The sequence below is a fragment of the Tamandua tetradactyla genome, chromosome 12 (genome assembly GCF_023851605.1).
Source record: "Tamandua tetradactyla isolate mTamTet1 chromosome 12, mTamTet1.pri, whole genome shotgun sequence".
NCBI classification, from domain to species: Eukaryota; Metazoa; Chordata; class Mammalia; order Pilosa; family Myrmecophagidae; genus Tamandua; species Tamandua tetradactyla.
In genome coordinates, this window is record NC_135338.1 from 36914045 (window position 1) to 36930728 (window position 16684).

General features: G+C 35.8%; 1 protein-coding gene, 1 non-coding gene and 1 pseudogene across 3 annotated transcripts in view; 1 reads left to right on the plus strand and 2 right to left on the minus strand.

The window, feature by feature from the left end:
• The window catches only part of SPTLC2 (serine palmitoyltransferase long chain base subunit 2), a 140163-nt gene that overhangs the window by 72287 nt on the left and 51192 nt on the right, over positions 1 to 16684 (minus strand). For both annotated transcript variants that reach the window (XM_077123200.1, XM_077123201.1), the window contains exons 7-9: positions 13494 to 13599; positions 12574 to 12793; positions 7487 to 7613 (exon numbers count right to left, since the gene is read on the minus strand). In XM_077123200.1, coding sequence (XP_076979315.1) covers positions 7487 to 7613; positions 12574 to 12793; positions 13494 to 13599 — 453 coding nt within the window. The remainder of the gene's footprint in view (positions 1 to 7486; positions 7614 to 12573; positions 12794 to 13493; positions 13600 to 16684) is intronic.
• Positions 363 to 7477, minus strand: LOC143652056 (ATP synthase peripheral stalk subunit b, mitochondrial pseudogene; annotated as a pseudogene).
• Positions 1082 to 1152, plus strand: TRNAE-CUC (transfer RNA glutamic acid (anticodon CUC)). Its single transcript has one exon. It is a non-coding gene; the product is annotated as a tRNA-Glu (tRNA).

A 16684-nucleotide genomic window follows, 5' to 3' on the forward strand; every position in this document is an offset into this window, starting at 1 on the left:
ATACATAAATAAATGGGAGGATAAGGGATAAAATAGATTGAAATAGTAGTGGTCAATGAGAGGGAGGGGTAAGGGGCATGGGATATATGAATTTTTTCTCTTTTTATCTCTTTTTCTGGAGTGATGCACATGTTCTAAAAAATGATCATGGTGATGAATACACAAGTATGTGATGATACTCTGAACCAGACTATACACCACATATGGACTGGTGTGAAGATTTGTCAATAAATATATTAAAAAAAAAAAAAAAAGAATGAGGGGGATGTGAGGGTAGTTCAGTGGTAGAATTCTCACCTGCCATGCGGAAGACCTGGGTTCAATTCCTGGCCCATGCACTACCCCCCCCCCCCAACCACAAAAACAAACAAACAAGCAAACAAAAATTCAACAAATGGCGCTGCAATAACAGGATACTCACATGGGAAAATAATTAAATGTGACCCCGCCACACAGCATACAAAAAGAAGAATGAGGCTAGATAATGTGGAATTGTTGCTTAATAGGTCAGAATATTTAACTAAGTTGAGTTTAAACATTTGGAAATGGATAGAGATGATGGTAGTGCTATTGTGAGAATAATTAACAGTGCTAAACTATGGGTGAATGTGGTGGAAAGGGGCCATTTAGAGTCACGTATGTTCCCAAAAGGAAAGCTGGAAGTTAAAACATGGGAATGTGTAACACATCGAATCTTGTGGTGGATGATGACTGTGACTAACTGTACAAATATTAAAAAGTTTTTTGTATAAACTAGAAAAAATTTTTACAAGGAGTAAATAATAATAGGGTATATATAGACTACAGTTAACTGTAATATCTTAATATTCTTTCATCAACAGTAACAGATGCACCATGCCAAAACTATGTGTCAATAAGTAGGGGGAAATGGGTATGGGATATTTTGGGTGTTCTTTTTTATTTCTTTTTTTGCAGCAATGAAAATGTTCTAAAATTGATCACAAAGATGAATGCACAACTATTTGATGATACTGTGAGCCACTGATTATACACTTCAGATTGTTTGTATGGTATGTGACTACATCTCAATAAAATTCCATTAAAAAAAAAACTACAGGGTGCATGGGTGGTTCACTGGTAGAATGCTCGCCTCTCATGCGGGAGGCCTGGGTTCGATTCCTGGACCATGCACCAGTCCCTCTTCAAAAAAAAAAAAACTACAAACAAATAAAATAGTTGCTTACTTAAGGCATAAATAAGCTATAGAGAAAGAATTAGATTAGTGGCTCTGCAGGGGTGGTGAAGGATAGAGGGATGAGAGGTGACTGCTAAGGGGGGTGTGGGTTTTGTTTTTGGAGTAGAAACCCATGTTCTGTTCTTGTCTAGCCACAGTCTGTTGATTATAGTCACCAAGTCACCAAAGGCAGCCCACACTAATTCAGATTCCACCTCTCAGTGGGAAGTGTGTCAAAGAATTTGCAGCAGCTTTTTAGAACTGCCACTACCAGCTTTTACTTTTATTTTTTCAGTTATTTTATTGTAAAATGATATAGCTAATTATGAATTTAAACTATAATTTGATAATCTTTAGTCAGGCACTAGATTTCATTGAAAGCAAACTACTTATTTAAAAGTGATCATGGAACAACCGAAAATGCAGATTAAGAATAAGAAATTTTTAATAGCCCAACAGATTGTTTTATTCTCTTATACCATGTCAAATTCAAATTTTTCATTTTTAGTTAACGTAAACTGTAACTTCAGTAGACAGCAATACACAAAGATTTTGTCAAATAAACTATTTTCCATTCAGGTGATCAACTATTTCTTGCTGTCTCAACTGGGACAGAGGCATTTACAGAACTGGTTGTGACTGAAAGCTTCTTCGCAAGTAGCTTTAGATCCGCAATGCACTTGGCAGTGTCTTCTTTTCCCACTGTGTAGAGATGCTCTACACCATGTGCTTTTCCACCCAGTTTATTGTGGTCTTGCTCCTTTTGATGCATCATATTCTGCACAGAGATCTGCTAGTCCAGGCAATTCTTTAACTTCTTGTATATTCTATGCAGCCGTTCCCAGTAAGTGACCTCCAAGACCATAGCAATGTTATTCCTTTGGACATCAGAAACGTAATGATGCTTTTGCACCAGTGTCTGTTATGATTTCTTGAAGATGTTTTTGATGGAAGTCTGCTTCACCTCTTCTAGTTGGAAATTTTTTTGCCCATTGAGTTTACAGCAAATTGTCCAATGACGGTACCATATTTTTAAACTATATAGATAAGCAACTCTACTGTTGATAAGGTAAAGAAGGTCTCTGGGGTAATCACATTTATTTCTTTGGATAGAAAATATAGGATAAGCCCAATTCCGAGCATGCAGGGTCCTGTGACACCAGTTTTAGGATAAAGGAACTGGAAGAATTTCTCAGGGATCAGCCCAAGGTGAACTTTTCTTCCATATTCAGGAAGAGGCAGCAGAGGCGCAAAACATGGCTGCCTATATGAAAGAGTCTTACTGCTTGTAATATCCCTGGACCTAGGAAGGCTGCATTCTTCAGCGAGGAGGCTTCTGTGGCAATGGCAAAAAGTGCTACTCAAGACAGCATGGTTAGCGAGGGTCCAGGCAGCAGTCTTAGTATTCCTGTGACCCCAAGGGAGAGCCTGTCACGGGCAGCCCAGCACCACCTTTTTTTTTTAACATGGGCAGGTAACCAGGAAAAGAACCCAGGTCTCTGGCCTGGCAGGTGAGAAGTCTGCCTGCTGAGCCACCAAGGCCCACCCCCATGACCACCTTTTAAATAACAGACTTTTTAAATTACTTCCTAAAATTTTTAATTAGCATGACAAACTTATGTCTCTACAGAATTGCCAAACCCAAGTGATGAAGTTAGGGATTCAGGAAGCCTGTTACTTGATAACTAATTAAATTTGACTTGATTTCTTTTAGATTTGAATGCATAAGTTAATGATTATTTTTATGGCATTGCTGAATAAATCTTTTTATTGTCCTTGTAGGAAAAATGAATGAACCAGGGCAATGAGTAGCCTTTTGACTTTGCCTTCAAATTACCTAACTATAATATGTAACATTATAATATATAAACTCATAGATACAATATACAGGATATAGGTTACCAGGCTGTAGAATGAGACTAAGGAAGGTGGAGCAGTAACTCAGTAAGTGCAGACTGTTTAACTAGTTTGAACTTAAACGTTTGGAAATGGACAGAAGTGATGGTAGCATGATATTCTGAGAATAATTAACAGTGCTACATGGGGTCTGGTTCTAAAATTGACTATGGTGATGAATGCACAACTCTGTAATTACACTAAAAGTAATTCGGTATGTGAATATATCTCAATAAAACCACTAAAAAAAACAGCTATAATCTACTGAGGATTATCCATGGCTAGGCACTATGCTATATTTTATAACAGTTCATTTTGACACCATCACTACATGGTAATTTAATAGAAGAAAATGCACTTACAGTAAGTTTGTATGCTTGTCAAGATTTACTACAGTAATGTAATGATGCTAAATCATGGACTTAAATAATACAATTAAAAATTGTGCTATCATAGTCAACACTTATTTATTTGAATGTCGTTTAAAAAAGGAAATTTAAATGTTACTAGAATAACAACCTTTTAAAAAGAAATATAGGACTGCATAATACAAAGAAAGAACCCAATGTAAACTCTGGACTATAGTTAATAGTATAATTATAATAATATTCTTAAAAATCAATTCTAAGAAAGTTACTGCATTAAGGCAAACTATTAATATTAGCAGTTATATGGGTACTTTGTATTTTCTCCATGATTTTTCTGTAAACTTGTAACTTCTCTAATAAAAAAAAAGATGAAAAACAAACAGCAACAACAAAAAGTGCTATCATCAATTGTAACAAATGTTCCATACAATACAAGTTGTTGTTGGTGGGGTGGTATATGGAAATCCTGCATTTTGTGCATGATTTTTCTGTAAACCCACAACTTCCCTAACAAAGTAAAAAAAAAGTTTTCAAATGAAGGCAAGATTGAGACATTTCAAGACAAACAAAACATAAGAGTTGAGGGACTTCATCATTTTCTACAGATTAAGGCACATATCCAGAGGTCATGTGTCACACGGATCCACCCCTTAGGACACAGCAAAGACATTATCCAAAGTTTGATAGCTGTAGGCCATTTTCTAGTTGCCTAAATTTGTGTGCTGAATCAATAAGGTTATTATATGTATGCAAACTAACTAGATAAAAGCTAACAAAAAATATATTTGTAAATCAGATCCAAGCACACAATTTCCAACAACACCATACTGAAAGGAAGAGATAATTCAAAGTTGCAGCTACTGTGAATAGGCAGTTACTCACAAGGCTCCATGCTGTTGTTCACAACATGAATGAATTATTTTCTTACCCAAGGAATCAATTCATGAAACTGAAAATGATCACACCTTGTTATTTCCAAAAACCTCTAACTAAAGACACTAAGGATCTACCATAGATCAGAAAAATATTAAGGTAAAATTCTGATTTTATTTGAATAGTGTTTATTTCTAGTGTGACCTATAATATCTTAATAAGGCATTTGGCACATGACTCAATGATAGCACCAGTGCATAATTTAGTTCTGCAAAGAAATGGTTTGGCCTGTAAGGTTTCTTCCAATTCTAAAAGATTGTTTTGGTATAATTCAGATGCAACTGTTTAATCAAACTACTTTATACAAATCACTTTATGTTATTGCTATAAAGGAGTAAATGTGATTATATATATATTTTTTAATTTGGCATAACTATGTGATTCTGTTGAACCAGTTATAGTACATATTAAATTGTATGTCAGTTAATAATATTAAAATTCCCAAGTATATAATATACCAGTTTGTCTCTGTCAATTTAAACTGACTTTTAAAAAATTAAATGCTGAATTCTAAAATGATTTTCTCTGGGTAGAAATAAGCAGGTGCCTGAACTAATTCACAGAAAAGGAAATTCCTGTGTAAAATCAATATGATTTCTGAATTGATGTGCTAAATAAACTACAAGTTTATGGAACATTGTCTAGGTAGGGGATTAATGTTTATGCAGTACTTCCTCTTTCTTATTTCTACACAAAAGAAAAAAATGGCCATAGTTCAAGAGTTGCAGTGCGTAACTAAGGAGATTTTTATGACTCCTGAATTTTTTATATAGCTGGATAATTTTTTGAAAGGCAGTGGTTATTATTCTTTATTATATAAATGTTGAATGGTCTGACAAAAAGTTCGTTTTTGAAGGGATTGTAAAAAGGGGGTTCATCCTAGAAATAAGATAAATGTTATATAATTATTACAGCCTTAAAGATAAAAATACTCAAAAAATACTAAAAAAATTGCTAAAATACAGTCTTGGACATTAACGTGATTGCTGAAGAATAGCAGAAGTATACAGTATAATTTGAACAGCATTCCCAATTAGGAATTCTTGGTTCTATTTTAACCGAGTCACACTGCATAGGAAATTAGAACCTAACTTTCTTTTATAGGTTATCAACACCTTTGCCACCATTGCACAATTTCGTTCTAATAGCTATAGAAAGTGTGTGAGGCAAGTTAAGCTGCAGTTTGCACAAGTTCATCTCTTTGTATTTCAGTAATTTTTTTCTTCTAACCATTTTCCAATCAATATATATATGTTAACTTTTATGTTGTCAGTAAAAACTATCTAAAGTCATTTCTATCTGTCAAAAATTAATCTCTTGATAATTAAATATTAAAGATTTTTTAACTTCTATGTTAATATTGGGTAGCATGAATTCTGCATTGAGAAACTGAATTGCATATAGGTAGCAGTTGTAAATTTGGTCAGAATATGAAAAATATTTTTTTAATTAGAGAAATTGTAGGTTTACAGAAAAATCATGCAGAAAATACAGAATTCCTACTTACCTCCCCCCGTTATTAACAGTTTGCATCAGCATTGGTATCTTTATAGTAATTGCTGAATGAAAATTTTTTTTCTAAAGTTATGCTCACATCAGTTCTTAAAGAATAATCATAACTACATTAAGGCATGTATTTTAGTTTAATAGTTTTAAGTGTCTGTTTGGGATGTTGATAGGCAACTTAGATGAGTTCAAGAAAAAAACATGTTAGCTGCAGAAATGCCAGTTACAAAGAGTTCCCTTCTCTCCCCACAAGAACTAAATGGATCACATGTTTTCTCCCAAAGTTTCTAATTCCACTGTCATGTGTTTCATGTTGAAAATACTTTTGCTTTTTTCTTTGAGTGCCAATTTCTTACTACTACCATTTCTTAATTTAACATGTTTACCTGGAAAGTATTGTAACTATTTTTGTATAGTATAAATGGAAACATGCACATTTTGCACACTGTGCTTTCTTCTATGTGTGGGACATATGCAGTGTGATCTAGTTGTTCTCATCATTTGATATAACCTAGGAATGTTGGTCATATCAAACATTAAATTTAAAATTGCCACTCTTTAAAATTAACTTTCAAACGTTTATAAGAGAACGTGCTGTGAAGTGATCTGAAATTTGTAATTTTTTTGCTATGAACTGCACTGCTCCTAATTATTGTAATGTAATAAAATTAGCTATGGTGACTATAGAAAAAAAATTCTGATTTTAAAAAACAGACTTAGGTTCAATCAAAATACTACCTCTTTCTCTTGGGAACAATGAAATTATCCAAAACTGGGAAAAAAAATACTACTTCATTCTTGTTTTTCAATATAAGCCAAATCAATAGAATCTAGAACTCCAAGGCTGACAACTGAGAAATCTTTTATAAGAATCAAACTGATTTAAGAAGCATTAAAAAAGCAACAAGTGAAATTAATGTATGTCTCATATCCACAATGGAAATACTTTTTAAAGTGAAAAAAAAAAAAAAAAAACCCAGCAAACACAATTGTTCCCCTTTACCGAAATTGTTCTGCAAGCTACACTGCCCTCTGGTGACTCGGAATAAAAGTATAAAAGTCAAATATCAGAAAATGAATATCATACTTTATTGTTCATTTGAGTATGTTTAAGTCGAGATACTAGTTTGACTAAAATCTCACCAAAGACAAAATAAACTAATTGAAAAAAAAACAACCTACTGCATTTTAAACTAAAAACGCATTAAATCATGGTCACTAATTCATGGAAACAGCAGCTCTTAAATACTGTGTTAATGAAACCTCACTACATAGTGAATTACACCTCTACATAAAACGGTGCAATTCAAGAACGACTCTGAAGGTATATTATTGAAGAGCTATGTAGGTATGACAAACAGTAAGATTAAAGCCTCACTATCAACAAACAAGAGAATTAAAGAGCAAGTGAGCCAGTATTCTCATGGTGTCCACAGAAACCAATGTGTCATACACCCGCTGGATCTGCCCGTTAGTGTAACTTCCTTATTAAGATAAAAGGCTGAAGAAAAAGTTCAAGAAAAAGAGCATTTCTGGGTACTAAATATTTCTTGAGCCTAGGAAATTTTCCAAGAGAAGAAAGGCTTACCAAGGCTGGTGCCATCCTGCCCCATGATGCACTTCATCGAAGTGATGATCTGCTCAACTACAGGTGGTGACAATGAAGTGGCATACACTGCACTATGAGAATGCACTCTCAGATAGTCTATCAGCTCCTGAGGAGTTCACAAAAGCATAGAATTAGAGGCAATGCTTGAATTCAAGGGCACATCAGTGCTGTTCTTCCTTCTATACTACTAGAACAGGGGCACTAATCTGAGATGCAAGGCCAACCGACACGGTCAAAGCACACTGTCAGAGACACGGAAATGTCCTGAGGCTTTATATTGTTTTTTAAACATGTCATAACATAGAAGAAAACTAGTTTTAAAGAAATTCTCTCATTTTAGAAGAACCTATCATTTACTGTTACAATAAACTAAACAGATTTATAAGGTTAAATTAAACAAGGAGGCGTTGGTTTGTTTTTTAGGTACAATCTTCTAGGTATTACAGAAAATTTAGCACCTTACCTATGCCTCCAAAGCCCATCTTTACACCCTGAAATAACAATAAAAGTACACTGACATCTCTGACAACAATTTTAAAGGCATTAACTATCCTTCAGATACACAGATTAACAAAATTATATAAACGTGGCAGAAATTAAACAGAAAATTCACTGGGTTTTTCATTAGAACACTAAGGCCATCTCACTGAATAAAGAAAAACTTTGTCGGTTACAAGGATTTCAAAAACAGTGAATTACATATCCCTATTCTCTGATACCTTTTTTTCTTCAATGATTTTTCACTGAGATATAATCATCTAAGAAGTGTACAATCAGTGGTTCCCAGTATCATCATAAAGCTGTGCATTCATCATTAAAATAGATTTTTTGGCATTTTCATTACTCCAAAAAAAATAACAATAAGAATAAAAATAAAAATAAAGAAGAATACCCAAAACAGGATCTAATAAACCCCATGCCTTCTATTGTTTATTTATTTATTTATTTATTTTTTCTTAGTCATCTGTCCATACACTGGATAAAGGAATGTCAGTCACAAGATTTTCACACTCACATGTTCACAGTCACACTTCACAAGGCTATACTGGATTAGAGTTCAACAGTATCAGATATTTCCCTCTAGCTACTACTCCAATACACCAAAAACTTTGAAAACGGTTACCTATATACTGCATAAGAATAACCTCCTGAAGCACCTCTCAACTCTATTTGAAATTTCTCAGCCACTGACACTTCATTTAGTTTCATTTGCCTTCCCCGTTTTGGTCAAGAATGCTTTCTTATTCTCATGAAACCAGGGCCATGCTCATCCCCATGAGTTAGGTCTCATGTAGAGGGGAAGGCAATGAGTTCACCTGCCAAGTTGGTAGAGAGAAAAGCCACATCTGAGCAACAAAAGAGGTTCTCTGGGGGTGACTCTTATGCATAATCATAAATAGGCTTAGCTTCTCCTTTGCAGGAATAAGTTCCATAAGGGCAATCCCCAAGATTGAGCACCTGTCCCATCGAATTGGCAGTCAACAATGCTTGTGAGAATACCAGGTCTTCCCAGGTGGGGAAGTATAATATTTCCAGATTTTTCCCCAGTCCCTTGAAGGGACTTAGCAAATACTTTTATCATCTTCTGCCCAGGTTATTCTGGGATGTTTTGGGCATCACACTACCTGTACAGATCAACAAGATCTCACTCCCTATTTAAAGTTCCATGTAACTATAGTATTCGATTAAGCTGACCATGTAAGTTAAAAATTAGATATTGAAAGTATAAATTTTGCACCAAATAAATATGTCTTCCTTTGGTCTCAGACAGAAATTGAAATACAGTCAATATCACACTTTACCCTTTAATATGATTTACATTAGTCCTACCCAGGTCAGCTTCATTCATATCTGTAATTGAAGCCTGATCACTTCTTCAGAGTTTTCAACAGTTGGTATATAGGGTAATGATGATTTTCATCACAAGAGAACTCTAGCTGTGTCTCAGATGTCACATTTTGATATCTTTTAACTTCACTAGATCTTTAAATGTATACAAAAGAAACCAAATTTGGCTTTAAAATTGTGATAGTATTATCACTTGAAAAATACTAAAAATTATAGAATAAAACACAAAGCACAAGTATACTGTGCTTAACAAAGCACAAAAATACTATACTTAAATGATCCACCAGAGCAGTGTTTTTCTATCTTTTGGTTCAGCAACAAATCCAACCAAAAACAACAATCAACTCTCCAAAGTGATCCTGGCTCCACTGACATAAAGGTAAAATTTGAGATAAAAATCTATCAACCAAATTAAGAACCACTAATAATGGGTTTTCTCTAAAAGGTAGTCAATTAGTAAGAGAAAGAATTCTTTATGATTCCAAATGGTAAGGAATTATGAATATTTACGAGTACCTTCTATGTGGCGCTTACAAATACTTGACATGCATTTTTTTCTAGTGTTATGGACAATTTTTTTTAAATTTCTGCTTCACTGAGATATAATTCATATACCATAGTATTCACTTATTAAAAAAAGCTCTTATAGCAGTAACATTTAGTCCAAAGTGCTAATTGTTATTTTTGGACTTTGAGAGGCTGTTTTATATATGTATAAGTTGATATTTAGAGATAAGAATGAAGCCGACTGGGTTAGAAGTAAGGTAATTCAGAGGAAAGGGGTAAGGACAACACTGTTTGTATTTTAGAACCTCACCTATTCTTTGAGACTAAAGGAAGAGAGGTTTATTTTGTGCTGAAACTGAATTTTCTGTAGCACATAATATAACTCTACCTGTCTGGATAGCTCATTCAAACAATCAAAACACAAGGAGCCCAGAATAAGAATGAAGTCCTTTAATTTTGTATGGCTTAATGTAATGCCTGGATACATCCTAGAACATATAAGCAGATAATCAAAAAGTATTGGCAAAGTCCCTTGGGGGATGGGAGAAAAAATATGGAACTATTAAACTTTACCACCAGAGAAACCCCTGATACTATGTCAAACCTTAGAGACACCCAAATCAATAGGTCAACCCCTTGATCTTGAGGCTTGCTCTTGTGAAGCTTATGTATGTAGCAGAGAAGCTTAGCCTTTCTATAGGCATGCCTAAGAGTTACTTCCAGGAACTTCTTTTGATGCGCAGATGTGGCCTCACTCTCTCTAGGCCCAATGCTGCAAGTGAAAAATCATTGCCGTCCCCACTATGTGGGACATTATATCCAGGGGTGAATGTCTCCCTGGCGGCATGGGAAATTACTCCCAGGAATGAGTCTGGCCCTGGTGCCATGGGATCAATAATGCCATCCTGACCAAAAGAGGGAAAAGAAGAGTAACAAATTAAGGTATGAGTAGCTGAGTGAGTTCAAATACAGTCGAGAGGCTACTCCGGAGGTCACTCTTATGCAAGCTTCAGGTAGACACTGCTACTTATCATAATTTGCCAAACCCCAACCTAAATCATTCCAGCCAATTCTAAAGAACACCTAGGGCAATATATAAGATTCTACAAAGTTTCTATGCACTAGGGTAACTTTCTAGATACCTACAACCTCCAGATAGGTCCCCGGACAAGATAAGTCCTGAAACCTAGAGGGGCCAGCCTTTCCAGAACATCAGTTAGATCTATCTCCTTACCTCTATTATTGACAGCCCCTTTCAACATGAAAAAGTTAGAATGGGCATAGCGCAAATACCTCTATAGAGTGGGAAAAAGATCAAAGGTGATGGTGGCACTATAGAGACAAGGTAGGATTTAACAAACAAGTATGATTGCGGAATCATTTTATTGATATTTCTTTTAGTCTCCAGTATCCTAGAGCAGCTAGAAGTAAAAACCTAAATTGTGGAATTGTAATCCATACCAAACTTTGAAATCTGTTCTTACAATTAATTGCTGCAATGTGCTTTTTTATCTATGTTATTTTTCACAAAAAATATCGACTGTGAAGATGAAAAAAATATTTATTCCTTCTAGCCTTCAATGTTCTGGAGTAGCTAGAAGGAAAAATCTGAGATGATGGTATGGCAGTCCATGACAAATTCTGGAATCTGACGGGTAACAACCTGTTGAAGAGTGCTTTGAAAACTACTGCTTTTTTCTTTCTTTGCATGTACGCTATATTGTACAATAAAAAAAATTATTTAAAAAAAGCAAAAGTAAAAAAATTGTAACATTTGGCATATTTTAGCAATTCACAATTATTTCAACCACACCCAAAAAAAATTCCTGCCCATTAATGACTCTTCAGTTCCCCTATTCTTCCAATCCCCTGGCAATCACTAAACTATTTTATCTTTTTATGAATTTGCCTATTCTGGACAGTTCACATAAATGGGACCGAACATTATGAATTCTTTTGTGACTGACTTCTATCACTTATTATAATGTTTTCCACATTTATCCAATGTTGTATAGCATGGACATACATTATTTTTTAAACCCTCACTGTTTATCTCCATTTTACTGATAAGGAAATTGAAAGGTTTAAATGCCTTGCTCAAGGTCTTACAAAATAAGCAGAAAATTTTTTTAATCTAGGCCTCTATCTACCTTGCCACACTGATTCTCCAATGATTCACTCTCAAATGTCACCATATAATTTAAAAAATAAAAAATAAAACACTTTGTAATACCCCAGAGCTCGCAAAATAATCTTCATTCTTCCTATTTTTATGTTTACCCAAGATGCAGTTGAGTCCAAGGGCAGGGAAACCAGTCCTGAATTCCCACTGGCTCCCACGACAATCCCACTATGTCTGAGATTATGAGCACAACTCGAATCCAATAGAAGATTCTAGCAAACAGGAAGCATCACTGTGTGTTCTTTCATAAAACAAGGTATCCTGTATCTCAGGTCAGCATTTAGTTTAAGATGAACTAAAACAAGAAAATAAGAAACAAGGAACAGAACCAACCTTTACTTAAGTGAGGAGACATTGATTTGCTCACTGGGCAGCTCAAGTATGAAGTCCGTTGTACTATGAGCCTAAGCTATCAACAAATTCAAGATTTCAGCATCCCAGTTCAGGAACCTATCTACTAAATATGCATTACTAAATCCAGAAGACAGTATCTTTGTCTTTTATTGCTCAGTTTTCATGGCACATTTACCTTCTTGCCCCCAATGTATCCTCCAGAAGCCCCAAAGCTTTTGGTGAATGTTCCCATCATAATGTCCACATCCTCAGGATCCAAGCCAAAGTAGTCTACCACACCTCGACCTGTGGGACCCAGTGCCCCAATGCTGTGAGCTTCATCTAGATACAAATATGCCTTGTATTTCTTCTTAAGGGCAATTACTTCAGGAAGGCGAACAATGGATCCCTCCATGCTGGAAAAACAGGATAAACAACACATATACTGAGACTTTTTAATTTACCAAACTAGGAGTTGACTACTTTTTTATTATTTATTTTTTTAATTTACTGCTTTTAAATGGACTGACAACTCTAACTGTGGCAAAGTTAGATGATGCCACGGATAGGCAGATTTCTAGGGGAAAGGAGACTGGTTCTTTTAAAATAAACACCAGAACACAACTGATCTTAATTCAGCACTTAAGGATAAAGGTCACATAGAGGCTTCTAAAGCTAGTAATTATAGACAACATTAGACTTTGTATATACAATCAAAATTTCACAAAGAACAAAAAACATCAGGAGGTAAGGGAGTAAGTATAAGGACAGCAAATAGTTAATCAAAATAAAATATTCCTCATAATTCAACGGTGTGCCATTTGTTTTGATGTATTAGAAAACATTCCAATTCTTGCCCCTATATATAAATTTTCTCTACAACAGGAGAAAAATAAAGGACTGGCAGAGAAGGGGGGATTTGAAGACTGGGTAGTATGATGGAAAGACTAAAGAAGAGCCCCACATAAAGACCCCTGTTCTAGTGTTGACTTTCCTTCTTGGTATTTTAACAAGCCACCAAATGTTACCTCTAGAGGGATACAGACTAGAATTCTCTTCAGCTTAAAAATTCTAGGGGGCCACATCACAAAGATAATAATAATCAAGTATGATTACCTATATATTCCTTCAACAAGGATTAGAATTTTCTTCCAGGACCTTCGTGTCCGAGGCTGACCATAAACAATGGCGTCTTTCAACAGCTTCTCTAGGCTCTGCATATCTACAAGACACACACAAAAAGTATTTCAGCACAAACTATCTTATTCTATTCTACTTTATTCCAGAAATGCAAACATACATATTCAGGAACTGTGTCTCAGATACCAAAGGGCATTAACTTTATTAAAATTAGGGTTGGGCAACTGTGCCATTTGCAAATATTATGTACCCCAGAAAAGCCTTGTTTTAATCCTGATTCAATCTCGTGGGGGTAGCCACTTCTTTTAATTCTGATTCAATATAGTAGGGCAGAAACCTTTGATTAGATTTTCTCAAGGGAGATGTGACACATCTAACTGTGGGCGTGACCTTTCGATCAGATGGAGCTGTGAATGTGACCATTCCAGGTGGGTACTGATTAGTTTACTGGAATCCTTTAAAAGAGGAAACATTTTGGAGAGAGCTCAAAACAGACCAAACACAGATGCCAACATTTGGAGAACAGAGACATGGATGTTTGGAGATGCTTGGAGACCAGGAGACATCGGCATGAGATGTCAAGCAAGCCAGAACCTGGAGAGAGCCAAGAGAAGCCAAAAGATGAAAGCCAGCCCCAGAGAAGCAAAGTGAGGAACCCCCACAGGGACAGAGGCTGAAGGCAATGGAGCCCAGGAGCAAGGGACCAGCGGATGCCAGCCATGTGACTGCCCAGCTGACACCGATGTTGCAGACCCACTGGCCTTTCCTGAGTGAAGGTAACCCCCTATTGGTGCCTTAATTTGGACACTTGCATTTCCTTAGAACTGTAAATTTGTAACTTATTAAATTGCCTTTTCTTTTTTTTTGGTATGCTGTATGGCAGGGGTCACATTTCATTCTGTTTCCATGTGAGTTTCTTGGTTTTTACAGCACCGTTTTCTTGAATTATTTGTTTGCCCTGTTTTGTTTGTTTTGGGAAGTGCACGCGCCGGGAATCAAGTCCTGGTCTCCCGCGTGACAGGTGAGAACTCTACCACTGAACTACCCTTGTATCCCCTAAATTCTCTTTTTAAAAATCATTCTATTTCTTCTGTATTGCATTCAGAGCGTACAAACTAAAACAGCAGTAAAGGGGTAAAATGGGTGAGTTACTGCCAGCTTAAACAGAAATCTCATCTAAACTGTAACAAATGCTCAAAACCACAGAAACTAGACTAAATGACTGTAGTATAGCTGATTCATTTGGTTAGCATGCTTATGAAATGACCAGTTGCGAGTTAAATAACTTGACATTCAACTAGCTGTTTGTTTATAAAATCACACTGTGTATCTCTAATCTCAGTGGGTCATTTAGAAATAAATGCATAAAGAAGACTGAGCAAAAGTGAGACCAAACCATCGTAAATACATCTACCTCCCAAAAAGCAAACATGGGGGGAGAAACTTCAAAGTATATGCTCTGTTGTCTTTTGCCTAGGATATACTCAATAAATGTTTAAGTAGCTTTATTACTTTTTATTTATTTATTTTTTGCATGGGCAGGCACCGGGAAATGAACTCAGGTCTCCAGCATGGCAGGTGAGCACTCTGCCTGCTGAGCCACCGTGGCCCACCCAGTAGCTTTATTTTGCTACTGACTTAAAACATATATCTGTGTGGCCTGTGAACCAGTCCATATGTATGGAAGCTTGGTAATCAGTTGGGATTGTTCCAAGTTCTTGTGTTTTTGTTGGTGTTTAAGGTGAGGCCTAAGAAATAATCTGACTGGTGTTATCACTAATGAGGATTATAATTTTTCTGTTAAAGACAAGTTCATTGAGACTACAGTTATCACTACTATAGACTTCACACTTAAAAGATTTGCCCTGCATGCAACTAGGTGAATGAATATTAAGGACTGTATGTTGAATGAAATGGCAGAAACAAAAAGACAAATATAATCATGCCTCACTCATACAGACTAACTATAATGTACAAACTCAGTGAACTGAAGTTGAGAGCATAGGTTATCAGGTTGGGGCCTATTGTAAAGGGTCCTAGATTGTAAGCTCTTACAAGCAGTCACATAAATTCAGGAGTTTAAGTGTTATTTCTAAATTCTGAAATACTGAGCTGTTTGTATACAACCTGGTCATTCCCAGAAAGTTCAGGTATTTATATGACACCTGAGACTCTGAAGCTATGAAAATCAGCATTGCTCATACAGGAACTATTTAAAAAGTTGAAAAAGGGATTAGACTTCAACTAGAAATATGAATGAAGCTGATCTGGCTAGAACAAAATAAATCAGAATACAGGGTAAAGGATGATATGGTTCATATTTTAAAACTTCAACTTCTATGTGAGACCAAAGGGAAAGGTGTTTATTTGGTGCAAAACTTACATTTTGGGTAGTGCATTACCTAATTTAACTTTTATGATCAGTTTAGTTGAACACCATAAGTACAATGAATCCTGAATTGGGAGTGAGATCATGTTGATTTGCACAGATTAGTGTGACGTCTCAATACATCCCAGAGTAATTTGGGCAGTGGATAAAAAGATATTTGCAAAGTCTCCTTGGGAGACTGGGGAGAAATAGAGAAACAGTAAACTTTCCCATTTGGGGAATTCCTGATATTCTCACAAGCAGTGGGAACAACCAAATCAATAGGCTGAGCCCTCAATCTTGGGTTTTGCCCCTATTAAACTTATTCCTGCAAGAAGAAGCAAAGCCTACTTATGGTTATGCCTAAGAGTCACCCCCAGAGACCTCTTTTGTTGCTCAGATGTGGCCTCTCTCTCTTTAAGCCAATTCAGAAGGTGAACTCACTGCCCTCCCCGCTACATGGGAAATGACTTCCAAGAGTGTAAATCTAAATCTCCCTGACAACATGGGAGAGAACTCCTGGGATGAACTAGGACCCAGCATCATGGGATTGAGAAAGGCTTCTTGACCAAAAGAGAGTATAGAGAAATGAGACAAACAGTTTCAGGTGCTGAGAGGTTGTAAACAGAGTCAAGAGGTTATCCTGGAGATTATTCTTATACATTATATAAATATCCTTTTTTAGTTTATGGTACATTGTAGTGGCTGGAGGGAAGTACATGAAACTATCGAGTTCTGTTTCAGTAGCCTTGATTCTTGAAAATGATTGTATAATGATATAGCTTTTACAATGTGACTA